Raw genomic sequence first — 26,697 nt, 5'->3', positions numbered from 1 at the left:
GGAGAGGGAGGGACTAAGTACTAAGAAATGATGGCAATTATTGATTCTTCGTTTAGATTATATAGTACAATTAGGTTAAGAATTATTAAACACAGAAATAAATGCTGGTAAATCAAGATAGAAACTAAGAGGAAGAAATAAAATATAAGGTATTTGCCGGGCGGTGGTGGCACACACCTTTAGCCTTTAATCCCAGCACTTGGGAGGCAGAGGCAGGTGGATTTCTGAGTTCAAGGCCAGCCTGGTCTACAGAGTGAGTTCCAGGACAGCCAGGGCTACACAGAGAAACCCTGTCTCGAAAAACTAAATATATATATGTATATATATGTATATATATGGTATTTGTGAGAGGGTGTTAATAAAAGTTTCTGTAGAAAAGTAATCTTTGAGCTGAGATTTTACTGCGTAAAGGTATCCTGGGTCCTGGTTGAGCAGGCGCCTTGGACCCCCAGATTCTCCGTGGAATTCTGCGTGAGAACCAGCAGGAGTTCGGTCCCTCCCATCATCCAGGATCCTGAAAAGCAGTCACATCTCCATAGAGTCACATAGGCCAGGCTATAGGCCTCAGGCTCTAGGGATTTACTTACTAATGAAGGCCAGAGGGCAGAGCAAATTAAACATGCCTCCCCCAGATCCTCCCCCAATCCTCCCCCTTTCTCCCTTCCTATATAACTCGAGACTGCCCAGAGTTTTTGGGGGGTACGCCTAGATCCATCTATTATCCACCATGACAATAAACCTTTTTGGAACTAAGGACTTCCTCGTGTTACTGGGGCCTGCCGCCGCCAAGGCCCTCAGGTCGCTGGAACCATAGGATCTTCTTCCCTAATGTGGGACGCGCCGTGCTGGCAGCCTTTTTAAATTTTCCCCACAAATAGGAGTTAGGTGAAGATTGACTTCTAAAAGAGGGAAGGGTCCATGCAAAGGAAATAGATGTCACAGAGGATAAGAGAAGGTTTTCAAGAGCGTAAAGCTCACAGTATCTGGAGTATGGAGAACAGAAGAGGACTGAGTGGCGGAGTAAGTCAGGTCCAGACAAAACATGTCACCTTTTTATGTAATGTTGTGACTTTAGGAACAGTCTTTTCCTTTCTCAGAACTACTATAGAGAAACAAAATTAACTCAAGGGTTGAGTTTCTTTGTTAATGCCTATTATTGTATGCAAGGAGGCACAGAAACGAAACCACTGAAATGACTACTCCATGGCATGGTTAAGGGGACTGTATCTAGAAGGTATCTAGAGGTGTGTGTGAAAGAATCCAGAGCTGAGAGAAAGAGAAACAGACATGGGACAATAAGACAAGGGAGAATAGAATACCATATAGCTAGAGAGCAAGAGGAGAGGGACTGAGGGAGCCTGGAGGTCTTCATGGGCTTTGATATGCAGCCACAGGATATGTCAATGGAGTCGTATGTCCCTTCTGTCAGAGGCAAGGGAAATGATTCCTTTTGGCAGATAGGAACCAGTTTCACATGTTCCTGAGAAATGCTGGTTTTTATCTAACCTCCAGAAATCCTCCTATTGCCCTGGCTGAGCTGGATCTAGACTCAATTTTGGACCCAGTTAGTGGGCCTGCCCTTTTGTGGGTGCAAATGAGATGCCTGTTGGACATGATACCTGTATTATTATTTTTCTGTTTTTATTGCATAAAGTAAATACATGCAATAGCTGTATAATGATAAATAAACGAGGTAGCTGAAATAATAATTATATGACTATTTCAGCAGTAGTCGTAATAATCGTAACAATGAAGACCTCTAGGGTACAATTAAGGAAACATACTTTTATTACAACCTATTAGTTGGAGCTATGGAAAAATGTGAAGAACTATATTAGTTCCCCTGTCATATCGCTCAAAGGATTTGGATCTTTTTTGGTTTTTCGAGACAGGGTTAGCCCTGGCTGTCCTGGAACTCACTCTGTAGACCAGGCTGGCCTCGAACTCAGAAATCCGCCTGCCTCTGCCTCCCAAGTGCTGGGATTAAAGGCGTGTGCCACCACCGCCCAGCAGGATTTGGATCTTATTCTAACAGCAGTGCTTGGGAATCATAGAGGGATTTTTAGTAGGGAAGTCCAAAAATCAGATTTATATTTCAGAACGGTTACTCTGACAGCAGGTTGAATAAAGATAGGAATGGGGATCAGGGTCTTTGGAACGATCATTCCAGGCCATCATGGGCTACACAGAGGGACCTAGTCTCAGGAAAAGAAACAGACATGAAAAACCTGCAGAAAAAGCTGCAGAATGGCTTAGTGAATAAAGTGCAGTCCTTGGGCAAGCATGAGGACCTGAACCTGGACCACCGGCATCCACATAAAGTTAGACGTGGTGGTAGACAACACCTATAATCTCAGTGCTGAAGGAACAGACAAGTAGATCTCTGGGGTTCACCACTCTGCCAATCTAGCTGAGTCAATGAGCCCCAGGTTCCTGGGAGACACTCTACCTGAAAGAATAAGGAGGATGGTATCTGAGGAGAAATCACCTGAAAATGCCCTCTGACCTCCACATGCATGCATACATACCTGCACATACACAGATACAGTGGGAAATGAGCTAGAAAGACACCTGACATTGGCCTCTGGCCACCACATGCCTGCCTTTCATGTGTGTACACAGCACACATACCCGAAACACCCTTCAAAATTGTATTGTGGGGAAAATTTAAAAAGGCCGCCAGCACGGCGCTTCCCACATTAGGGAAGAAGATCCTATAGTTCCAGCGACCTGAGGGCCTTGGCGGCGGCAGGCCCCAGTAACACGAGGAAGTCCTTAGTTCCAAAAAGGTTTATTGTCATGGTGGATAATAGATGGACCTAGGCGTACCCCCCAAAAACTCAGGGCAGTCCCGAGTTATATAGGGAGGGAGAAAGGGGGAGGATTGGGGGAGGATTTGGGGGAGGCATGTTTAATTTGCTCTGCCCTCTGGCCTTCATTAGTATGTAAATCCCTAGGGCCTGAGGCCTATAGCCTGGCCTATGTGACTCTATGGAGATGTGACTGCTTTTCAGGATCCTGGATGATGGGGGGGACCGAACTCCTGCCGGTTCTCACGCAGAATTCCACGGAGAATCTCGAGGTTCTAGGCACCTGCTCAACCATGATCCAGGATACCCTTACGCAGTCCCACATAGTATTATTATTTTTAGTAGTTAAAGGTGTTTAGTAGGGGGAAGGTGTGAGGAAACACATAAAGCAGACAGAAAAAGAACCTCAGGAAGCCAAATATATAGACACACACATATTTATATATCCCTTTAAAATATTATTGTTGGTGTCTTTTTAGGATTTCTTTTTTTCAAAAATAAATGAATGTTTTTTTCACGAGTATGCCTGTCTATACACCATGCATGTGCCAGATGCCCTCAGAAATTAGGGTGTAACTCTGTTATTAGTGTTATGGATGGTTGTGAGATGCTAAGTGAGTGCTAAGAATCTAATCTCAGTCCTCTGTAAAAACAATTAGTTATCTTAATCACTGAGAAGCCCCTCCCGCCTGTGTCCTTTTGGGTTTGGTTTGGTTTGGTTTGGAAACAGTGTCTCACTGTGTGGTCCCAGTTGGCCTAGAACTTGAGATCGGCCTGCCTCTGCTTATCTTTTGAAACAGTCTTTCTCAAGGCCCTGTTTGTCTTTAGCAATATAGCTGAAGATGACATTGAACACCGGCTCATCCTTTCTGATTCCCAGGTGCTGGGATTGTAGGCACGGACCACCACACCCTGTTGGGCTTTTTGTTTTGTTCTGTTTTAGATAAAAATGATCATGTTGAATTTGGTCAATTCAAGGTTTTTTTTTGATACTATTGAAAACTTTGTCTTTTTAAACTTTTTCAGTAGCAGAAAGAGAATGAAAGAAGTAGACAATCTGGACAGTATAAAAGAAGAATGGTAAGTTAACTCAAGCAATGATTTTGTTAATGCCTTTGTTATTTTTTTCTGGTTTTCTTGCTTGTCACTGGCAGAACTAGTAAAGCAGCTTTTACTATCCATGGCCACTTCCACAAGTTGGTGATAGTGATACATTTTGAGAGTGGTTTGTTTTTATTTATAGCTGCACTGAATAGTTGTAGTAAACTTTGTTCCTTTAACTGTACCTAGAGGTCTTCCTTCTTATAATCATGGTTACTTTTTCTCTTTAATTTCTTTTCCTTTCTTTTGTAGGGATTGAACCTAGCACCTGACATATACAAAGCTGGCACCCTGCCACTGAGCTATGTTCCCAGATCTTTTTTTTTTTTTTTTTTTTGAGGCAGGGCATCACTGAATTGTTCAGGTTAACCTTTCACTCTGTAACTCACACATTCATTGAATTTGCAAATTTGCCCCAGCCTGCTAAGCAGCTGGGGATACTACAGTACCAGGCCAGGCTATGATTGTATTTTTACAAACTGCTACTGAATAAAATGCATCACTACTGTTACTGTTATTATTATTATTTGTGTGTATATACATACATATATTCGTATGTATGTCTACATGCATGTGTGGATGTCAGAAGATAACTTCATGGAGTCAGATCCTTTCTTCCATGATTGTATGGTTCTGGGGATTGAACTCAAACTTACCCAGTATGTATTTTTTCGGCTAAGCCAACTTACTGAACGCTAACTATAATCCTTTAGCCTGGTCTTCAATCCCTGATATTTTTTCCTTTGGCCTCATCTTACCTATTTACAGTGCTTTTCATTGAGGTTCTTATTTGGTTTATTGAGGTTTTCTTACAACTTTTGTTTGCTTGGTATAGAATGAATTAATTTTAATATAAACATAAAAAGTGAATTAATCGAACTGCTGCACTTCTTTACCTTTGCTAGTCCCAAATAACTACACAGAGCTACCAAGGTTTATTTTAGGCATCACCTCAATACCTGGGCAGTAAAATCTAAGCTAATCTGGCTACTCCCAGCCATGCTCCCAAGTAATAGTTGCTATTAGGGCTTTCATTGTCCAGCTGTCCAGCTGAACTCTTTTTTTGTTTGTTTGTTTGTTTTTTCGAGACAGGGTTTCTCTGTGTAGCCTTGGCTGTTCTGGAACTCACTCTGTAGACCAGGCTGACCTTGAACTCTCGAAGTCAGAGGCCTGCCTCTGCCTCCCAAATGCTGGGATTAAAGGTGCGCGCCACCACTTCCCGGCTTCCAGGTGAACTCTTAAGAACTCTTTCTTTCTCCCCATGGCCAATCTCAGTATCTCTCCCTCTCCCTCTCCCTCTCCCTCCCCCCTCTCTTCCCTCTCCCTCTCTCTTCCTTCTCCCTCTCTCTTCCCTCCCCCTCTCCTCCCTGTCCCTCTCCATCCTCCACCCCCACCCCAGCCTCCTGGCTGGTAGATCCTGCCCTAGTCTCTCTTCTGCTCAGCCATTGGGTGATTACAAACTTGAGATTTGAGTGTCTAAGAATAAACGTAACAAAGCCTTGCCAGGATTGAAATCAGATATGAGAGCAGAGAACTCAGCATTTGAATAACACAAAGATAACCTTTACACAGTGCACAAAAATATTATGCCTACGGGTTGGTTTTCAATACAGGATCTCTCTGGCCCAGGAACTTGCTCTGTTGTCCAAGCTGGCCTGAAACTCATAGAGATCCTCTGGGATTAAAGGTGGACGCCACCACTTCCAGCTTTATTGTCTTTTTCATTTAATCTTCAGGGCCATTTGTGGTGGCATCTGCATCTTGGCTTATTTTTTGAGACACTCTCACAATAGCCCTGGCTATCCTTGAACATATGTACCCAAGGATTGCCCTGAAATTCTGATCTTCCTGTCTTTACTATCAAAGTACTGGGATTATAGTCATGTACCACCATGACAGGTTTATGTAGTACTGAAGATTGAACCCAGGGCTTTGTGAATGCTAAGCAAGTACTCTATCAACGAAGCTACATCCCAACCCAGTATCTGCACCTTAGAGAGAAGAAAACCAAGTCATATAAATTTAAGTTTCTTTGTGAGAATTAGTTTTTCTTACTGTAATTAAATAAAGGTACCTAAACATGAACCACAAAGCATGGACTTTTCGACAATATGATGTACTGCTACATAGCTATATTGATTAAAGAAAAAAGTCATTAGTATCATATAATATCATTTTGGAGTATAACTATTTTCATGTGAGAAGTATCTATCATGCCATTGTTTTGGGGAGGTATTATAATAACAATAGTTTTAATAGTATACATAGGAATGACCTGGGGAAGTAATAAGACTCTAACTTAGAGCGTTACCGTGGGTATGAACCATCTCATCAGCTAGAACACCTGCCATCTGTTTGTTTATGTGCTGAGCTAGAGTCTCAACTGTGTAACCCTGGTAAGCCTGGAACTCCTTTGTACACCAGGCTGACCTGGAACTCACAGAAACCTGCTTGTCTCTGCCTTGAGTGCTGGGATTCGCTGTCACATCCCTGCACGCCTGGGTTGTGGGGATCAAATTCAGAGCTTTAGTTAACAGCACTTGTGAGCTGGCACTTGTAGGTGCTGGGAACCAAGCTCAGGTCCTTTATAAAAGCAGTATATATGCTTAACCTATGAGCCATCTTTCTAACCTCCTATTGACCTCTTTAAAAAAACTCTTGTTTAAATTCTGAGGTAAATGTGATATCTCCCTTGTTGCCAAGAGTAACAGGCTGACTTTGAGCTGGGGACACACGTGGTAGAAAGAGTAAACCAATTCCTATAATTCTCACAAGTTGTTCTCCGACTTCCACAAGTACTTTCCCACATGAACACATATATACACACCCATGCACATAAGTAATGTAATAATGGACAGCTAGTTTGGGAGGCTTTTAAATTAATTTTTAAGTTACAAAGTCATGAGTTTATCATGGCATCTTCATACATATGTATAACTCTACATTTTGTTTCATTTGTGCCTTTCCACACTGTTCTTGATATCAATACTGTATGGCCTGCTAGATGTCCTAAAATGCAAAGACACTATACACAGCAAAATGTTAGCCCTCCCCAAAGATTTATTCACATATTTATTTAGACGTAACAACACTTAATTTTATTTTACTTTTTTCTTAGGGTTTGTGAAACAGGACCTCCTGACAATCAGCCCCTCAGTGATAATCAACAAAAGGACTGTGAATATTTTGTTGACAGCCTTTTTGAGGAAGCAGAGAAGACTGGTGCCAAATGCTTGTCCCCCACTGAACAGAAGAGACAGGTAAATACCTGTTACTTATTGGTCTCTAGGAGGATCCCTGAAGTCAAAACGAATTTTGTAATAGGAAAACTATTTTGTACCATTTTCATTATGTTAAATTCGCACAGGTGCTAGAAAAGCAATGGTAGGTAAAGCTTTTGGCATCTGAGCAGGAATCAAGCAGCCACAACAAACTGACTTCAAATTGTTGTATCACTTGCTTGAATTTACAAACCAAGTAAGTGTTACTTTCAGTTAAGAGTATCTATGATGGATGGATGTAGCTCAGCTGGTAAAATGCTTACATAGTGAACAAAGCTTTGCGTTCAGTCGACACCAACACAACCTAAACTGGGCAAGGTGATCTGCTCTGTGGTTCCTGCACTTGGGAGTTGGAGAGTCAGGAGGACTGGCAGTGACAAGCTATCCTCAGCTATGTAGTAAGTTCAAGGCTAGAATACTCAGGATGGGAGGAAGCTGGGGAGATGGCTGTTAGAGAGTGGTGGCCATGCAAACCTAAAGCCACAAGACTCATGTCCAGGGCTGGAGAGGCAGAGACACAACAGGATCCTTTTGGGTTGACGGCCAGTTGTCTAGCTGAATTGCTGAACTCCAGGTTCAGTAAGAGATCCTGTCTCAGAAAAGAAGAGTGGAGAGTGGTGAGAGATGGCTCACTGAGTAAGAGCACCTGCCGCCAGGCCCACCGGTCTGAGACCCAGGTGGTAGGAGAGTGCTGATTCCCATAGCTGCTCTCTGACCTATAAACATACATACGCCAAATGTTTTGTTTTCTGTTAGATTTACTTTATGTGTCTGGGTGTTTTGTATGAATGTGTACATGTGTGTCTGCTGCTCACAGAGTATCAGTTATCCAGGGACTACTGCTATGGATGTTTGGGGACCACCGTGCAGGTTCCAGGAACCAAACCAGGGCCTTTCTAAAGTCAACAAGTGCTCTAACTACTAAGCCAATTAGACACACACACACACACACACACACACCAATTTGGAAAACCACAATGCTAGGAAAGAGTTCACTTTTACTAACACTGCATTCCTTTCTGTACTGTCTTGTAGGTAGATGTAAATATAAAATTGTGGAAAAATGGATTCACTGTCAATGATGATTTTAGAAGTTACTCTGATGGTGCAAGTCAGCAGTTTCTGAACTCCATCAAAAAGGGGTAAGCAGGCTGTAGGTGAAGGGTATTTTAGGCATGTTTCCAATGAAAGAATTATTTGTAATAATGATTGTGCCCCTTTATGCCTTCATAGACATACTGTATCTTCTGTGAATTCACATCTCCTCCCTTTTTTGGAGGGGTGGGTGGCAGGGGAGTTGGGTTTATTTGTTTGTTTGCTAGTTTTGTTTTGTTTTGTTCTGTTTTGTTTAAACAACAGCAGGAGCTGGAGAGGTGGCTCAGAGGTTAAGAGTGTTTGCTACTCTAGTTTGAAAGCTGGGGTCAGGGGTGTCCAACATCCTCTTTTGGCCTCCCAAGGGCATCTGCTCTCATGTGCATATACCTACACACAGACATAAACATAATGCAAAATCTTTAAGCAACAGTTTCATCTAGTCTCAACTAGCCTTGAATTTAAGGTTTAAACTACCACATTTGGCTTAAATTGATCCTTCTCTTTCTTCCTTTCTCTCTCTCTCTTTCCTCTCTCTCGCCCTTTCCCCCACCTTCCCTCTCTTTTTCTCTCCAGGCTGGCCTTGATTCAAAGTGTTTTAAAGCATTAAGAAAAACTTGAAAATTACAAATAATTTTAATAATCAGAAATAACTTCCATTAACGTCTTTGTTGAATTTTTATTCTTATTAAGTGAAAATTTTTTCATTTTTAAGATTTTAAATTTTGGGGCTGGAGAGATGATAGCTCAGTGGTTAAAATCACTGACTGCTCTTCCAGAAGACCTGAGTTCAATTCCCAGCAACCACATGGTGGTTCACAGCCATATGTAATGGCTCTCTTGTAATCCAACACCCTCTTCTCGTGTGTCAGAAGACACTGACAGTGTACTCAAATACATAGAATAAATAAATCTTTAAACAAAAAGATTTTAAATTTTACTTTATATATATGGGTATTTGCCTGCATGTATATTTATGCACTGTGTGCATGCTTGGTGCCTGTGGAATCCAGAAGAGGATATCTGATCCTCTGGAGTTACAGATGGTTGTGAGTTACCATGTGGGTGCTGGGAATTGAACCCAGGTTCAGTCAGTGCTCTTAACCACTGAGCCACTTCTCCAGCCTGTGCATTGACTTATATATAAGATGTGAATATTGTTCATTAAAGCAGTTTTTACTTTTCCATCATGAGCTCTTTTGAATATATCTATATAATCCCACAATGATAACTTACACACACACACAAACACACACACATACACACTCAATTTTCTTGGCAGTTGAGGCTATTTAACTATTACTATAATAAGTATCTGGCTAGTCATGGTGGTGCATGCTTTTAATTCTAGCATTCTTAAGGCAGATAAAGACAGATCTCTGAGCTCAAAAACAGCAAGGGCTATAGAGTGAGATGTGTCACAGTTTGCCTGTGTATCAGTGGTTAGATGTTTGGGTCATTTCCATATTTCTAGTTGTTAAAAATGATGCTACTATGAGTATTTCTGTGCAAGTATTTTCTTCTCGTTTGTTTGTTTGTTCAGTTGTTGGTTGGGTTTGCTTTTTGTTTTGTAGAGCTATAGATCAAAGCCAGAGTTTTATTCAAGCTAGGCAAGTGCTGTACTACTGAGCTACCTCTCACATCCTGTATAAATTAATTAGTTTAGGAAGATATCAGTGCCTCATAGCCCATGATGACCCCAAGTTCATTATTGAATATGACCTTGAAGCCCTTATCTTTCTATCTTTACCACTCAAATCCTAGGAGTCCAGGCATGTAACACTAACCCAACTAAGTTTTTGTTTTAATTTTTTAAAATTATGTGGATTCAAGGGGAAGGGCTGCATGGTACACATGTGTGCAGAAGCCTGCAGAGGCCAGAAGCATCATGTCTCCTAGAACTACAGTTAGAGGATGTTGAAAGCCACATGACATGGGTTCTGGAGCCAAACTTGGGTCCTCTGAAAGAGTGGACTATGTTCTGAACTGCTCATCTTTCCAGGTCTTGGCTACGTTTTTATGTAGACAGATGTTTTCAGTTTGGGATATGCACATATAGATCTCAAAAATGTTAATTTTATCTTTAACTTCAAAAGAGCTGTCGACTGTATTCCAAAGTGGCTATACCATTTTAAAAAACCCTAGCAATACACCAGCAGTGTATGAGGGTTCCAGTATTTCTGTCTCCACTAATAATTGTTAGTCCCAACCTTTTTAAATTATAGCTTTTCTTATAAGTAGGAAACAATGTTTTATTCTGGTTATTTGCATTTTCCTCATGTTTAGTAATATTGAATGGCTTTCCTGTGTTTATTAGTCATTTGTGTATCTTCTTTGGAGAAATATATATCTAAATTTTTCGTCCATTTTCTTCTTTGCCTTTGTAAAAAAATTATTCTTTTTTTCCTTCTTTGCCTTTTAAAAAAATGTTTATTTATTAAAATCTCAAACGCTGCTCCACTTACAGTCACTCTCTCTCAGAGCCAGCCCCCTTCTCCTCTTAGAGGGTGGGGCCATGTGGGTATCCCCCCACCCTGCCATATCAAGTCTCTGACAGATTAGGTGCATCCTTTCCCACTGAGGCCAGACAAGGCAGCCCTGCTGGGGAACTGATACCACAGACAGGCTACAGCTTTAGGGAGGCTCCACTCTGGTTGTTGGGGGACCCACATGGAGACTGAGCTGCATATCTGCTAAGTAAGTGCTAGGGGCCTCAGTCCAGCCCGTGTGTGGTTTTTGGTTGGTGTTTCAGTCTCTGAGAGCTCCCAGAGGTCAGGTTAGTTTATTCTGTTGGTCCTCCTGTGGGGTTCCCATCCATTTTAGTTCCTTCAATCCTTCCCCCAACTCTCCCATAAGAATCTTCAACCTCAGTCCAATGTTTAGCTGTGAGTATCTGTGTCTATTTCGGTCAGCTGCTGGTTAGAGCCTCTCAGAGAACAGTTATGCTAAGCTTCTGTCTGCAGGCGTAACAGAGTATCATTAATAATGTCAGGGATAGGTACTTGCCCAGGTGATGAGTTTCAGGTTGGGCCAACTATTGTTAGCGCTTCCTTCAGTCTCTGTTCCATCTTTGTTCCGGCGTTTCTTTTAGACAGGACACATTTTGGGTTGAAGGTTTTGTGGATGAGTTGGTGTCCTTATCCCTCCACCGGGGTCCTGCCTGAGTGCAAGAGGTGGCCTTTTCAGGATCCATGTCTCCACTGTTAGGCATCTCAGTTAGGATCATTCATGTTGACTCCTGGGAGCCTCCTACATCTTAGGTCTCTAGGACTTCCTAAAGATTCCCCCATCTCCCTTCTTTGCCTGGTTTAATATTCGATTATTTGCTTCCCCCAATCTATTTCCAGAGAGGTCCAATTCAGAGACCTTGCACATCAGGACCACTGTTCTACCACTGAGCTATAACCCCCAATCCAGTCCCATGAGTTGTTATATATTCTGTGTCTATATTCTTTATTGGATATTTTAACTCAAATGAAAAAATTTATACATTGAATTATTACAGTTATGGAGAAGATTTAGGCTGGATGTAGTAGCACATGGCTTTAATCCAGCGCTTCGGAGATAGGCAGGTAGATCAATGAGTTTGAGGCCAGCCTGGGCTACATAGTAAGTTCCAGGCCAGCCAGAGCTATATAGAGAGACCTCATTTTAAAAACAAACAAGAAAAGGTATCTAAAATATTAGACAAAGCCTAGTGCTGAAGCCAGTCTCTGTTGTGTAAATCTTTTAGAAGGATGGAATGTGGGCCAGGCCGTGGTGGCGAATGCCTTTCATCCCAGCCTTCAGGAGGCAGAGGCAAGTGGATCCCTGAGTTGAGTGTCTCTGAGTCTGAGAGATACTCTGGTCTAATGAGTGAGTTCTAGAACAGCCAGAGCTATACAGAGGAACCTTATCTCAGAAAACCAAATTTAAATTAAAAAAAGGATGAAATTTGAACATATTTTTAATTTAATTCAATAGTAGTCTGTATTTTACCATTGCCATTATCAAAGTAAATCTATATTTTTATTTAAAAACCTAAATGAACCAGGCAAGTGTCCTGCCTGTTACCTATACTTGAGAGGCTGAGGCAGGAGGATTGTCATATCTTTGAAACTAGATATATTAAGTGTATCATGAATTTTAGGCCAGCCTGTGCTACCAAGTCAGAACCTGTCTCAAAAACAAAACTAACCAAGTATGGTGGCATATGTCTATAATTCTGTATTCAGGAGGTAGAACTCTGAATCAGAGTCAAAGCCAGCCTGGGACATATGAGATCCTCATCTCAAAAAAACAAAAAGCAGCAACAAAAACAGAACGGAAACTTAATATTTCTACTAATTCATGGTCAAAGGTCACCTCTTTTTTTTTTTTTTTTGAGAATTCATAGTGAAAGGAAAAAATTGGCTTCCAAAAGTTGTCCTCTGGATTCTACATACATTCTTCATGGCACACACATGCCTGTCTTCTCACATGCACATCATACATACACACAATGATAATAAATACGTTTTTAACTGGGATGGAGATGACTCAGTTGTTCAGAGTACTTGCTCTGCAGTGTGAGGACCTAATGAACACTGTTTCATGCTAACCTCAGCACTGTTGCAGAGCAGAGGCAGAGGGATTGCTGGTGCTAACTGGCTGCCAGGCTAGTTTAAAAAAAGAGCTTTAGGTTCATGGAGAGACCCTGCCTCAAATGAATAAGACAGTAATAAAACACCTAATACCCTCCTCTGGCTTTCATGCACACATTCAATTATTTCATTGTAGGGGTATTATATATCTCATTTATATTTCTTGTTTCGTGTATTTAGTTTTTTACGTACGTACATAATACATACATACATACATACATACATACATACATACATACATACAAAAAATCATCCCTGTGTGTCATGGCGTTCATATTAGAAATCAGAAGACATCTTATAGCAATTGGCTCTCTCCTTCTACCATGTGGGTTCCAGAGATGAAACTCAGGTGATCAGGCCTGGTAGCGAGTACCTTTACCAATCCAATTCTTTTTACAAGGGTCTCTTGTAGTCCAGGCTGACCTCAATCTTGCTGTAGTTAAAGATAATCTTGAACTTATGGTCCTCCTGCTTCTGTGTCCAAGTGCTGAGGTTCTAGCATGCACCACCATGCCTCATGTGGTGCTAGAGATTCAACTCAAGACCTGCACATGCTAGGCAAGTGCTCTAGTTGAGCAACCTCTTCAGTTCATATATTATTCTCCTACAAATCATGGAGCTATTTTGGGATATAGATGTATATTTCATAGAAAGGGAAAATGAGAGCTTTGTCATTTTCTTTTCTTTCAAAGGGAATTACCTTCAGAATTACAGGGAGTTTTTGATAAAGAGGAGGTGGATGTTAAAGTTGAAGATAAAAAAAATGAAGTATGTATGTCTACAAAGCCTGCATTCCAGCCCTTCTCAGGACAGGGCCACAGACTAGGAAGGTAAGCATGGCATTGTCTTGTGCTTTTCATGACAAACACTCTCTCATTATTCTAACCATAAAGAACTTGATATTTCTCTGGCTAGAAAGGATTTTTTTTCAAGTGCTGGCGGTCAAACCTAGGGCCCATACACATGTGAAGCAAAGAACTTATTACTGAAACACATCTTTGGTTTGTAGAAGTTATGTCTGGTTTTTCCTCCTAGTCCCATGCTCCCAGAAATAATACTCAGATTCAAAATATATTTGTAGATAACCTTGGCCATAAAGCCAGGCTCTTCTCTGACTAGCTCATAACTTAAGATAACCCATTTATTCTGATCTACATTCTGCCATGTGGCTGGTTACCTGTGCTCAGGTACCAGGTATCCATCTTGTCACATCGCAGACAAATCTCCCATCTGGTACTATCCCATAATTTTTTCTGCCTCCCGGATGTTCCACCTCCTATTTCCTGACTAAGCTGTAGGCCATCAGATTTATTACTGACAGGTGCCACATCCATATATACACATATTCTTGCTATACCAGTTCCCAAGTGAGATTGCTTTTTTAAGGTTGATTTTGGTTTTGGTTTGGTTTGGTTTGCTTTGTTTGTTTTAGGCAGGGTCTTTATATATGGCTTTGAACTTTTGATCCTCCTGCCTCCACCTTCTCAGTCCTTGGATTAAGGTATTTGCCAAATACCCAGTTTTATGGGGTATTATAGATTGAAATAAAGATTTGTCTAAAAAAGAAAAAGATTTGTCTGTGCTAAGTAAGTACTCTACCAACTATGTGTGTACTTTCTATCTTTATAAGGATTCCTGAGGCTTTTTTTTTTTTTTTAGTTAATACTAATATAAGACAGAACTAGTCTTGGACATTTGATGGGGGCATCATATCAGAAGTTCCTGCTAAGGACAAAATTAAATAAATCATTTTTTTTCTCCCTAGTCCATACCACTAGAGCACCTCTGCTGACTGTCTAATAGTAAAGTTCCACTTTTTCCTCAGCTCTGGAAAAAACTTACTTATAGTTTCCAGTGCCCACATACTTAGTTCTATGATCACTGTCTGAATTTTAAAATAGTAAATATAAGAATATACTTGGTAAAGTATTACTATCAAGATATGTGACAGTGCCCATGACAGAACTTATAGAGATTAGATATGAGACCACTTTGTGTTTTATGAATTGTCACGTTTCTGTCATCAGTGGTGGGAAGGTATACACATTTTCAACTTTACATATAGAAAGTTCTAGGTGTACCTTTCAAAATACTTTGTTTGTTCTCTTTTCCTTGTGAGATTCATCCTGTGCCCCAGCTAATAGTATTTTACGTGTCATTCTGTAAGCTGACAGACGGATTGGATGTGCATTGTTTCCTTTTATTCATAGAGCATTGTATGTTGTGATTGTAACTAACGTGTATTACTGAGGGAGTAGTTGTGACTTATAGAACTGTTGCTAAGATGAGCATGATGTACAATTTTTATAATAATGAGAAAATATTTATCTGACTTTGTTGTTTGGATTTTCTTAGTGCTACACCAAGAATTGTTTCTAAAGCAAAGAGTATTGAAGTTGACAATAAAAGTACTTTGTCTGGTGTTTCACTGAACAACTTGGAGCCCATTACCAGGATCCAGATCTGGCTAGCCAACGGGGAAAGGACTGTCCAAAGATTTAACATTACTCATAGGTCAGTCCTTTGTTTCTGTACTTGTCTAATTTGTTTTCCAATTTTAAATTTAAGTTTATACAAAGCTGATTTGAGAACCAAGAAAGGTTTTTAATAAATAACTCTCTAAATGCAGTGTATCAATGCAACATAAGATTCTTAGACTCAACTATTTTTAGTTTTTATTTTGGTATCATGTTTTTGTTTTCTTTTTGTTTGTTTTTTTATTTTTGTTTTTGGTTTTTGGGTTTTTTGAGACAGGGTTTCTCTGTGTAGCCCTGGCTGTCCTGGAACTTACTCTGTAGACCAGGCTGACCTCAAACTCAGAAATCCACCTGCCTCTGCCTCCCAAGTGCTGGGATTAAAGGCGTGTGCCACTGCCCGGCTTGGTATCATGTTTTAGATGTTGATTTTACATTGTAGCTTCTGTTATGTAGCTATTTCTTCCTCTCTCTGACTCTTTTTATCGTTGTATACCTCACATGCATTAGGTATATATGCCCTCCTGTGGGGCAAGTGGACCATGCCACCAGACAGAAGAACTGGTAAGGTTGAGTGTGCCCAAACCCCATGAAACTCAGAATTGAGTAAGTAAGCATGGGGCTAGCTCCTTGCCAAAACCTGCTCTGGAACATGTAAACATGACACCCCACCAAGAGGACCATAACAGTCAGTGGGGAAAACACCTGAAGCCCTTCCCCATGCAAATGGAGCATCACTAACACCTCAGACTGAGCCAATGGGAAGCATCTGCCCCTGGATGCCACCCTCTCAATGTCTAAAGTTCTTATCCACATGGAGTAAAGTGCACAAGTTATTTCACTGATAATCGTCTGCGAGTGGCTGTTTTACTGAGTGGTAATACTTTGGGTAATTTTTCTCTCCCAAACCATTCATCCCTACACCTGCCTGGCAGGCTGGGCTCATACCCCTTCCATCCCTGCCACTGCTACTACCCACCTACTGCCTGTTGCAACTGCCCGCCCCTGCCACTGGCTGGCATTGGCACTGCCACAGTAGCAGGCGAGACCAGGCTTCCCTTCTGAGAACTGTAATACTTTGGCCATTTCTAGCCAGACCAAAGATCCCCAGAACCCCTGGTTCTGCAGAGGACAACACACTACCAGTGATCTACAGCTCCAGCCCAGTTCTTTTTGTCTACCGTAGCCCACCATATATAAATAATTGTTTATCTATTTTATTTTTATTAGCAATAGTCCAAGTTTAAGTTTTATGCAGATGTGTTAGTCTTCCTGTGCACAGTATAGTCACAAAATCACAAAAAACATGATACTGAGTTTTAAAAGTTATAGAACAGAGTAGGTTGTAGTAGTGCAGGCCTTCAATGCCATGGCTTGGGAGGCAGAGACAGTGGCTCTCTATGAATTAAGCCAGTCTGGCCAACATAGCAAGATCTAAGCCAACCAAGGCTGAACAATTGAGACCCTGTCTCAAAAAAGAAAAAAAAAGTTATAGATTAAGTTCACTGTAATTGTACTTATACTATTAGAGAAAGAACAACTTTTGTTACAAAGTTTTTCTTTTATGTTTCTTGTATGGCTTTGTGGAACTCAGCTGGTCTTGCTTGCAGTTTGTCTAAAGGAGCACTGTAGGTCACCAACTCTAGATCTGTTCCTTCTGTCTCCCACTTTGTTAAAACAAAAAAGGAGCTGGCTCTGTCCTCATAGCCAAGGTAGAGACACAAGAGGAAGTCTTCTTTGAGTAAGAGTTCACTATGTCACTCATTGTTACACTATACTGGCCAGAGCATGACACCTGGCAAAGTTCTGTTTGTACAGATGTCTGCCTATCTCCTCCCTTCCCTCCTGTGCTTTATAAATCAGTTGCCTGTATCTGTTCTGGACTCTCTGTTCTGTATTCATTGATCTATTTTTCTTTCTGCCAGTTACTCATTGTTCCCTAACACACAACACCCAATGTTAGGGGTCAAACCCAGGGCTTCATTCATGATACATACCTAGCACATGTACTGATATTATTAGTTACCAGGAAAGCTATACTACAATGTTCAACTAGAGTCAGGAATGTGTCTGTTTTCCCTTAATCTCTCACTATGTGTTTGCTTGCTGAAGCACTCTCTTCCTCCCTACTTCTGTGTTTATGAGCCCCAGGCTCACTTTTTTGGCCTGGTCAGTTTTAAACTTCTAGACACAGGTAATAAATACTCTTTTTTTCATTGTCTTAGACCACACCCAGCTTTCTCTGTATAACTTGTTATGTTCCCCAGAGGTAAAATTACTGTATTTTTCTGAATAATTTACCTTATAGGGATAAAATAGGTCTTCTTCATCATTGGTAGCTTAAGATCTCTACACACCTATAGTTTTATTAAGTTGGTGATTATTTGACTTTTTTTTCCTTTGGTTGGTTGGTTGAGGCAGGGACTTGCTAGTTATCCCAGGTTGATTTGATTTGCAACTTTCAGGCTGGCCTTCAACTCAATATTGCTTTAGCCACCCTTTTGCTAGGAATGCAGGCTTGTACCACTATGCCCAGTTAGGGTTTGTGTTATTTTTTTTGGGGGGGTGTGTTTTATCTTTGTTTTAAGGGGCAGTTTTTGAAACAGCATCTTTTCTTCCTTCCTTCCTTCCTTCCTTCCTTCCTTCCTTCCTTCCCTTCCTTCTTCCCTCCCTTCTTCTCTCCCTCCTTCCTCCTAATATATGTCTATCCATCTATCTATCTATCTATCTATCTATCTATCTATCTATCTATCTATCTATCATCTAGTTATCTTTTGTGAGCGGGTACTTGGGTAAGGAGTATACAAGTACCGTGTACTTGTAAGATTTGAACATACTGAGCGTGTGCTTGGGGTGTCAGAATAACTTTTGAGAATCTGTTCTTTTTCCATCATCCTGAGGGTCTAACTCAGGTTGTCAGATTTGGTGGCACATGCTTTTATACAGTTATGGCCTTTGAAATTTGCATTATTTCTTTAAGGTAGGAGGTTGGGTTGGTTGGGGTTTTTTTTGTTTTGTTTTTGGGGGTGAGTTGTTTGTTTGCTTGTTTTTAGAGCAGTGTTCTATCCTGGAACTCTCCTGTTTGTGCTGTGTTAGCTTTGGGACAGTTCTCATCAAGTTGCCAGGCAGGCTTTGAACTTCAATCCTCCTGGCTCAGCCTCCCCAACAACTAGAATTACAAAACTGTGTCACCAGGCTCAGCTTAGATTTACATTTATTTATTATTTTTCCTGTCTTTTGCAGTTTCTGTTTGTTCATTTGTCTTTGAGATAGGGTCTAGTGTATCCCAGCTTTAGGAAGTAGAGGCAAGAGGATCAGAAGCTGAAAGACATTCTTAGCTACATTGCAAGTTTGAGACCAGCAACATGAAATTCTGTCTTGAAAAAAACTAGATTTTTTTCTATCAGGTTGGAGGTGTATCTCAATGCTTAAACAAAACCTTTGGTTTAATCTCCATTATTAAAAAGTATGGAAGCGTTTGCATCACTAACACAGTGGGTACATGAAGAGCCCGGACCTTGGTCATAGAACTAGAAGTCACTGTGGTCTCGAGTCTCAGTACGTTCAAACCTTAACCTATTGGGTGTGTTTCTGTTAGTTCTTCTTGGAAGTACTTATGTGATTTGATAAATGCTTGCAAAATTAAGTCTAAAAGGGCTCTGTTTCAATAAACACAAATCAGAAATTCCAAATGTTAAAATATTTTTGAGGGCTAGGGTTGTAGCTCAGTGGTAGAACACTTACCTAACATGCACAAGGCCCTGGGTTTGATTCCCACCACTACAAAGGAAAAAGAAAAGGGGAAGAAGAAAGGAAAATATTGTGGCATCATTTTTATTTTAGAATATTTGTAGGACCAGCAAGATGGCTGCACAAGCCTGGAAGACTGAGCTGGATTCCACAGTAAAGGTGGCTGGAGAGGGCCCATCCACACACAGGCAGGATAATAAACTAACAAGTATTTTAGCTAGTAATAAAATAATGATATTCTATAAAATGGCATCTTAATTTAGATCAGTGGTATGTGAAATCTCCTTAAACACACAAAGATGACCATAACTTTGAACATTCAAACTTTTGAAATTCAAGATTGCAGTGATTATGGGCTGAAGATGTAGCTCAGTTGGTAGAATGCACGCATACACATACATCAGATTTAAAAACCTAGAACTTGGTCTCTGCGTAGTAGGAGTTCTTGGCTAGCATGAATGAGCCTCTGGGTTCATTCACAAAGGATAGCGAGCTTGGGATGTTGCTGTATAGCTGAGATGGTAAAGTACCTGCCTAAGATGCTAGCCCTGGGTTTGATCTCCAGCACCACATAAACTGGGTGTGGTGTCACATACCTGTAAACTCAGCACTGGCCTGTGATCCCAGCACTCCTTTTAAAACAACAACAACTAGTGGTATCATATAAAACTTTCTCTTGTTTCTATTTTAACAAATCCAAATAGCTATTCAAGTTGATGCTACTTTAAATTAGTTTGGATTTTCTTTTCTTTTCTTTTCTTTTTTTTTAAGGTTTTTCGAGACAGGGTTTCTCTGTGTAGCCCTGGCTGTCCTGGAACTCACTCTGTAGACCAGGTTGGCCTCAAACTCAGAAATTCGCCGGCCTCTGCCTCCCAAGTGCTGGAAAGTTTGGATTTTCATAAATTAATAGTTTGTGTTACTTTGCAGGGTGAGCCACGTCAAAGACTTCATTGAAAAATACCAAGGATCTCAGAGAAGCACTCCCTTTGCCCTGGCAACAGCTCTTCCTTTCCTCAGATTTCTGGATGAAACACTCACATTGGAAGAAGCAGATTTGCAGAATGCTGTAATCATTCAGAGACTCCAAAAAACTGCAGAGCCTTTTAGAAAGCTCTGATAGTTTTTCAGTTTTGAAAGACTGAGGGAAATGATGGTTGGAAGTAGACATGCAGAAGTGGGAGACAGAAGTGTGACAACACTTGTGGTTTGAGGGCTTCTTTATCCCTTATGAGGGGGGGTCAAATCATCACAAGCTAGGGGAGTGACATGGCTGTAAGCCAGAGTCAGTGCACTTTTCTCAACAGGCTATTCAGAAAAAATACCAACTTTCAAATACTAGTTAGCCAATATGATATATTAAATAGCTGTATCATTAATCTTAATATGGTCTAAATTAGCAGAGAATTCAATTAGCTAAGTCAGCATCAGCATTCAAATATTATTTCCAAACAGCAGATATTTATATAAATGTTAGCTATCTCAGTTTTTAAATAGCAACACATTAAAATATTATACATGACATCTTAAAAGCATCAATGTAATTATTATATTGCCTGTGCTTCATCCTCAGAGCTTTTCAGTTTCTACTCTGTGATGGCAAGAGATACTCAGATATTCATTTGGCAACAGTATCCAAGATGTATACTCTTCTAGGGATAAAATTGTGTGTAGCTTAGTATAATATCAATATTAATCTGTCTACACAGTTTTCTATACCTTCTATATATAATTTTATGGGCTGAGAATGTAGTTCAGTGGCAGAGAGTATTTGCCATGCATATATGAGATTCTAGGTTCAGTTGATCCCCAGCACTACAAAAAAAAAATCCTTTGAATTTGTAATGTAAAAGCACACACAAAAGTATTCTTCCAAGCTGAGTGGTAGTGGTGTATGCCTTTAATCCAGTACTTTGGAGGCAGAGGCAGGAGGATCTCTGAGTTCAAGGACACCCTGTTCTACAGAGCTAACTAACTTCCAGGGTTACACAGAGAAGCCCTGTCTAGAAAAGAAAACTCAAAGTTTTCAACTATTTACTCGTTTAAAAATAACTTTGAAACTTGCCTGCCGTGGTGCACGCCCTAGCTCTGGCTCACACCAAGCCGAGACTTGAGGATCACTTGAGCCCAGGAGTTCCGGTCAGCCTAAGCAACATAGCAGAACCCTGTCTCCTGATAGTAACAACTTTCACACCCGGAGAGATGGCTCAGCAGTTAAGAGCACTGCGGCTGTCCTTGCTGTAGATCCAGACTCAGTTTCCAGCACGTACATGGCAGTGCACAGCCATCTGAAACTCCTGCTCCAAGATGTTCAACTCCCTCTTCTGACCTCTGTGGGCACTGCACTCAAGTTATACATAGACACATGCAGACAAAACATCATACATATTAAATTTTTAACAATTAAACTGATAATTTCCAAAGAATGGAAAGATTTACCGAGAAAGGTGGCATTGTATTTCCTTTTCTTCAAAAATGTAATGTCTGACTTAATGAAGATAGGGATTCTCACCTGTTTCCACATTCACTGTGATGCAGTATCACGTAGCTTCTAGTCTCTAGAAGACACTTCATTTGTGGGAATGAAAAAGAAACACGCAACTATATGACTAGGAAAGACAGTTTGACAAAGGGTCATTTGGGAGTCCTTCCCCAGGGGCCAATACCTGACCAAACATGGAGTTCACATTGATCATAAGCACTTGAGAGGCTGAGGCAGGAGGATTACCATGAGGTCAAGGCCAGCTTGAGCTACAGAATGAGAGTCTGTTAAATCAAAACAACAAAGTCTATTCCTGCCCCTGTCACAAGCATTGTGCTTCACTGTCTGAGATGGGTGCCTACTGCACTTGAAACCTTGAGTGACTCGTAGGTATTTAGTGTAAATGCGGAAATTCTACACTAGGCCTGAGTCCGCCCTGTATGCTTCACCATGGACAGTGGTTCCACCCAAGTAGTTTCCACACTTGAGCTTTATCCTCTTCCCAGGTTTACTCAGGCTGTCCCTCTTTAAGCCAAACGACTCCTGGCATAACCTGTGCCTTGCCTCCCATCCACAGGTGAGGCAGGGCTGGAAAGTGTGAATGAGGCTTTACGTAAGACACGGGAATAACAAAAGGGAGCCTGTGTGCATAGCTAGATGTGCTTTCTCTCAGCCCTTTCTTCTGCAGTCCTATTTGGAAGATGCTTTCTTCCCTAGCTCCTAGCCGTCCATACGCCAGACTTCAGTATTTTGGGTGGGCAGTGTGGGATAGAGAATGAAGAAGAGCATCTTTATTTTGTCCTTTACCTGGGAAATCAGCAGGTATGTAGTAGAAAAATATTTGTCGATAACGTTTACACAACACTATCAGAGCCCTTTTAGCAATATAAATTTCTTAATGAAAAGGGGGATAGTAAAAGCAATGGTTTTATTTTTCAGATATAGGCAAAAACTTTTGATTGTTAATATGTTCAGGAATCTCTGAGGAAATGTAGGCCCATCCTGAAGCCTTTTTTTCCTATTTACATAGTTATAATTGATAAATGGTTCTCTGTATTTTTATGAGGAGCTTCTCACAAGAATGTTTCTTGTGTACCTACATATAAAGCCTCCAGTCTCTAATTAACCGGAAGGAAGGTACAGTGGGGGTTTCTTGTGTGTCCATGCAGAGTACATGTTCCACTAGGAAGAGTAGTCATCAGCAATAACTTGCATTTTTTTAAAAAACTGTGAAAATGTTAGTGTAAATAATGTTCTTAAAGATTTCCTTAAAGATAATCATCTGATAAATCTTTTTACTTGAAAATTCAAAAGTTGTAAAGTTGGTAATGTATAGACTCCTTATTGCAGGTTGATTTGGAAAGAATAAAAGTGCCCAGGGAAGCAGAACTTAAAGTGAGCATCTCAGAAGTAGAATACAGTTTGACCCGAATCATCGCTCCAGAATTGTCATAGTCCATTGTCTTATCTTGCAGACGAGTTAGACATTGAGATACACGTCTGATTGCACACATCATAGTTTGCTAGTTAGATTACTATGCACTATCAAAGCTAAAATAATTGTACTTTATCAGGACTCATTCAGGACACCTCACGATGTTTCCATTCATTGATAATGTAGTAGTATTATGTATTTATTTTAGTGCCTTAATATATTTTTGATGTATTTTGCTAACAGTAAAATGAACTGTCTCTTAAAGATAAATTGCTGTTCATTGAAAGGACCTGTTAAGTAATTTGCACTTGTTATACAACAGTTACGTGTGAATGCTTTTGTCATTTATTTGACCATACAGTTTGAGAATCAATGATTATTTGATCCAGTGATTATTAGATGCCTTTTCCTTAACCAATGTTGTTTCTATTTCATACACAGAAATATGAAAAAGTGATATTTTAGTAGCTAAGACAATGGTTGTTATTTATTCTTACGACCTAGTGTGGAGGCTTATTTAAAGTGCTTACTCTCTTGTACATCTCTGCCACAGAACAAACCTCTTCAGTAAAAAGATGCTCATCACACTGGATCCTCAGTCAGGAGAGGTTTACTTATTACATTTATGTCTGGATCTTTGCCATTTGTTTTACATTGTTTTGGTGCAGACAATTCATACTCCTATATAATACAGATATTCTAAAGATAATCTCAGTATGAATTGACTTGGGACCTAGATAGCTGTACTACCAGGCATAAGAAAAAAATAGAATCAATGATTTTTTTTTTATGTACTAAACTAGATTATTCAACCATGATAGAGTTTTGGAAATCCACATCTCCTTGAAAGGGAACTCCATTGGGCAGTGGCGGTGTATGCCTTTAATCCCAGAGCTTGGAGGCTATGGTTCTCTATAGTTGAAGGCTAGCCTGATCTACAGATTGAGTTCCAGGACAGCCAGGGCTACACTGAGAAACCCTGTCTCTAAGGAAGGCGGGCACTGCCATGTCCAATATGATGTTCTTTTTTTAAGATTTATTTGTTTTATTTATATGGGTACATTATAGTTGTCTTCAGACACATGAAAAGAAGGCATCGAATCCCATTAAAATGAGATTTTTTTCTCTGTTATTGTTATTTGTATATCCCAATACAAGTGCTTTATAACTTTTCTCCCCACTTGGGAGGACATGTTTGCCTTGTCATGTGTTGTCATTACTTGCAGCACAGGTTTTCATTTCACTGTAGTGCAGCTTGTGCTGTGTCCTAAGGAGCAGTTGTCTAATATGTACCTTAACCTCTTGTTGCCAGACTTATGGTCTCAGCCTGTGCCCCCAGCAAACCGGGTTGAGTCACCCACCTCCACGCACCAGTTCAGAGTCAGATGAGTAGTGAGAGGTGAGAAGGGAGATGGATTCAGTGTGAGCACTGTTGGGGTTCAGAAACTCGCCAAGCCATCTCAGTTAAGCAAGAGTAGTTTATTGAACGCACACCTTAACACTGGACGTCCAGGACCGCAGACAGGCCTGATTGCAGTACTGGTCTGCTCTCAGAGTAGACTTCTTATAGGTAAAACAGGTTCTAAAGTTTAAAGGGCAAAGAAGGGAGTAGTTGGCACTAGGCAAAGTATTATCAGCTAATCTTTAAGCTGATTGGTCCTGAGGGTGGATGGTGATGATGGTCAGGAGAATTTCAGAACATTGAGATAACAGAGCATGAGTATTATAACTTTTTGGCTTATTAGTAGCATTCTTCAGTGTCAGCCACAAAGCCCACATACATACATGTAGCGCTCACGTAGGTACGTATGAGCTTATACATAGGTGCAGGAAGGACTGCCCAGTGGTCAGCTCTAACTCAAGATATTTTAGACATAACAGTTCATATTGAATTTTGATTTATGTAAAGCTTTGTGGAATTTCTTTTTCTTTTTTTTCTTCTTGGTTTTTCGGGACAGGGTTTCTCTCTATAGCCCTGGCTGTCCTGGAACTCACTCTGTAGACCAGGCTGGCCTCAAACTCAGAAATCCGCCTGCCTCTGCCTCCCAAGTGCTGGGACTAAAGGCGTGCGCCACCACCTCCTGGCTGAAATTTCTTAAGATTAGCAAAACTCATCAAAATACACAGAACAAAACGGGATGTGGTCAGCACGTCCTTGAGCCAAGTCACTTCTCTGTGTCAGTGACTGACAGGCATGGAACGAAATGGCTAGAGCTATTCTGGGGGGTCGGGGTGGGGTGAGCAGTCTATAACAAGCACACTGAGGAGAGGAATCCAAAGATCCAGTGGCCTCCCAAGTCCGTCTCCAAGAGAGTGTAACTCAGCAGCCCAGCAGAAGCTGCATACTGGCAATCTTTCTCTAAGAAGCTGGCTGCCCAGGGCCTTTTCTCCCAGGAGGAATTTTTTTGGGTTTGTTTTTTAACTGGGGACAGGGGTTGACTAAATTCTGGGGTCCATTCTTCTAGTATTCTGATAATACACGGATGGATAGCCACACTATTTTCTTGTTAGATTTTTATGCAGTGTGGTCCTTTGCCTTTTGAATGTATTTCCTGGGATATCGTACCCACCACCCTTCATTTCGCGGACCAGGACTTGGGCGCGCAGCTGTAGGTGCAAGTTACCTATAGGAAAGCCTGGGAAATGTGTAATTCGGGCTGAGAGCCCATTCAGCCGTAATTTTAATCTGAACAAGTGAAATGTATTGCTTCATTTAAAAAATAAGTTTGCTGGCTTTTACGGGGGGGGGGGGCAGGGGGTGCGGTGAGCAGAGGGTTTCTATCTACAAGTCTGCCAAGAAACAAAATCGTCCCTGAGGACTTGGCAGCTTTTTCCCAGGTGTATGGCGATTGGCCATACTCCTTGGAGAGGAGAACCGGAAGCTTCGAGGTCCTGGGTATGCCCACACTGCAGCCTCAGGTGGCACGCGGCTACTAGGGCGCGGGGGAGGGGGGGCGTTGGGGGGTTGGAGGGAGCGGGCTGCCTGCACACTGGACCACGCCCACTTTGCCGGATCCGCCTTCCCGGATAGTGCCCGCGCTGCGGCAGTCTGACCTGAGCAGCCACGGGATGTCGGTGCCCCAGGGACCCACCCCAGCTCCTGTCGCAGAGCCTCACGCCCAGGAGCCAGGCTCGGTGAGCGCTAGGGTGGGAAGTGGGGAGCCGTGCTACTCTGCGCTCCCAAGAGGAGGGAAGAAAGGCACCTGCCACAGCACTTTGTCCAGTTGTTGGGCAGTCTGCAGTTTGGTGCCACTAGGACACCCCAGAGAAAATAGGAAGGCATCCCGAGTCCTGGTGTAAAGTAACGCAGCTTTATTCAAGTAGGCGGGCAAGAAGGAACAGATCTCTAGTGTCCTGACTGCAGGTCCTCCTGGAGGCCTCTTAGCCCCGGCAGATGGTAAGGGGGCTGCCTCCTTTCCCCAAACTCCAGGCAGCTCCCGTGGACTTAGCTCCCTCCGAAATCCTGGTGCTGCCCAGGTACCAAATTCTCCTTAGAGGATTCCTTGGGTGCCCAGGTAGGGGTCTTGGGAGGTGTGGGTAGAGGGCAGATGGGAACCCAAGGTATTCTTAGACCCTCTGTTCTCTTCGGGGCTGGGGCTGGGGCTGGGGCTGGGGCTGGGGCTGGGGCTGGGGCTGGGGCTGGGGCTGGGGCT

At 41.5% G+C, this 26,697-nt stretch overlaps 2 protein-coding genes across 2 annotated transcripts in view; both read left to right on the top strand.

Annotated features, from left to right (window-relative positions):
- Positions 1-23,634, top strand: part of Ubxn2a (UBX domain protein 2A) — a 26,036-nt gene extending 2,402 nt beyond the window's left edge. Inside the window, exons 2-7 of the mRNA XM_028779397.1 lie at positions 3,837-3,890; positions 7,030-7,171; positions 8,228-8,334; positions 13,599-13,736; positions 15,262-15,420; positions 20,058-23,634. Coding sequence (XP_028635230.1) covers positions 3,850-3,890; positions 7,030-7,171; positions 8,228-8,334; positions 13,599-13,736; positions 15,262-15,420; positions 20,058-20,247 — 777 coding nt within the window. The 5' untranslated portion in view covers positions 3,837-3,849 and the 3' untranslated portion in view covers positions 20,248-23,634. The remainder of the gene's footprint in view (positions 1-3,836; positions 3,891-7,029; positions 7,172-8,227; positions 8,335-13,598; positions 13,737-15,261; positions 15,421-20,057) is intronic.
- Positions 23,635-26,113: 2,479 nt separating this feature from the next.
- Mfsd2b (major facilitator superfamily domain containing 2B) overlaps positions 26,114-26,697 on the top strand; it is a 10,667-nt gene continuing 10,083 nt past the window's right edge. The window contains exon 1 of the mRNA XM_028779396.1: positions 26,114-26,179. Within this exon, the coding sequence (XP_028635229.1) occupies positions 26,114-26,179 (66 nt within the window). The remainder of the gene's footprint in view (positions 26,180-26,697) is intronic.

Source organism: Grammomys surdaster, unplaced genomic scaffold, assembly GCF_004785775.1.
Source record: "Grammomys surdaster isolate TR1022 unplaced genomic scaffold, NIH_TR_1.0 351, whole genome shotgun sequence".
Classification (NCBI taxonomy): Eukaryota; Metazoa; Chordata; class Mammalia; order Rodentia; family Muridae; genus Grammomys; species Grammomys surdaster.
Note: the sequence above shows the minus strand (reverse complement) of the source record. Positions and strands in the feature narration are given on the sequence as shown.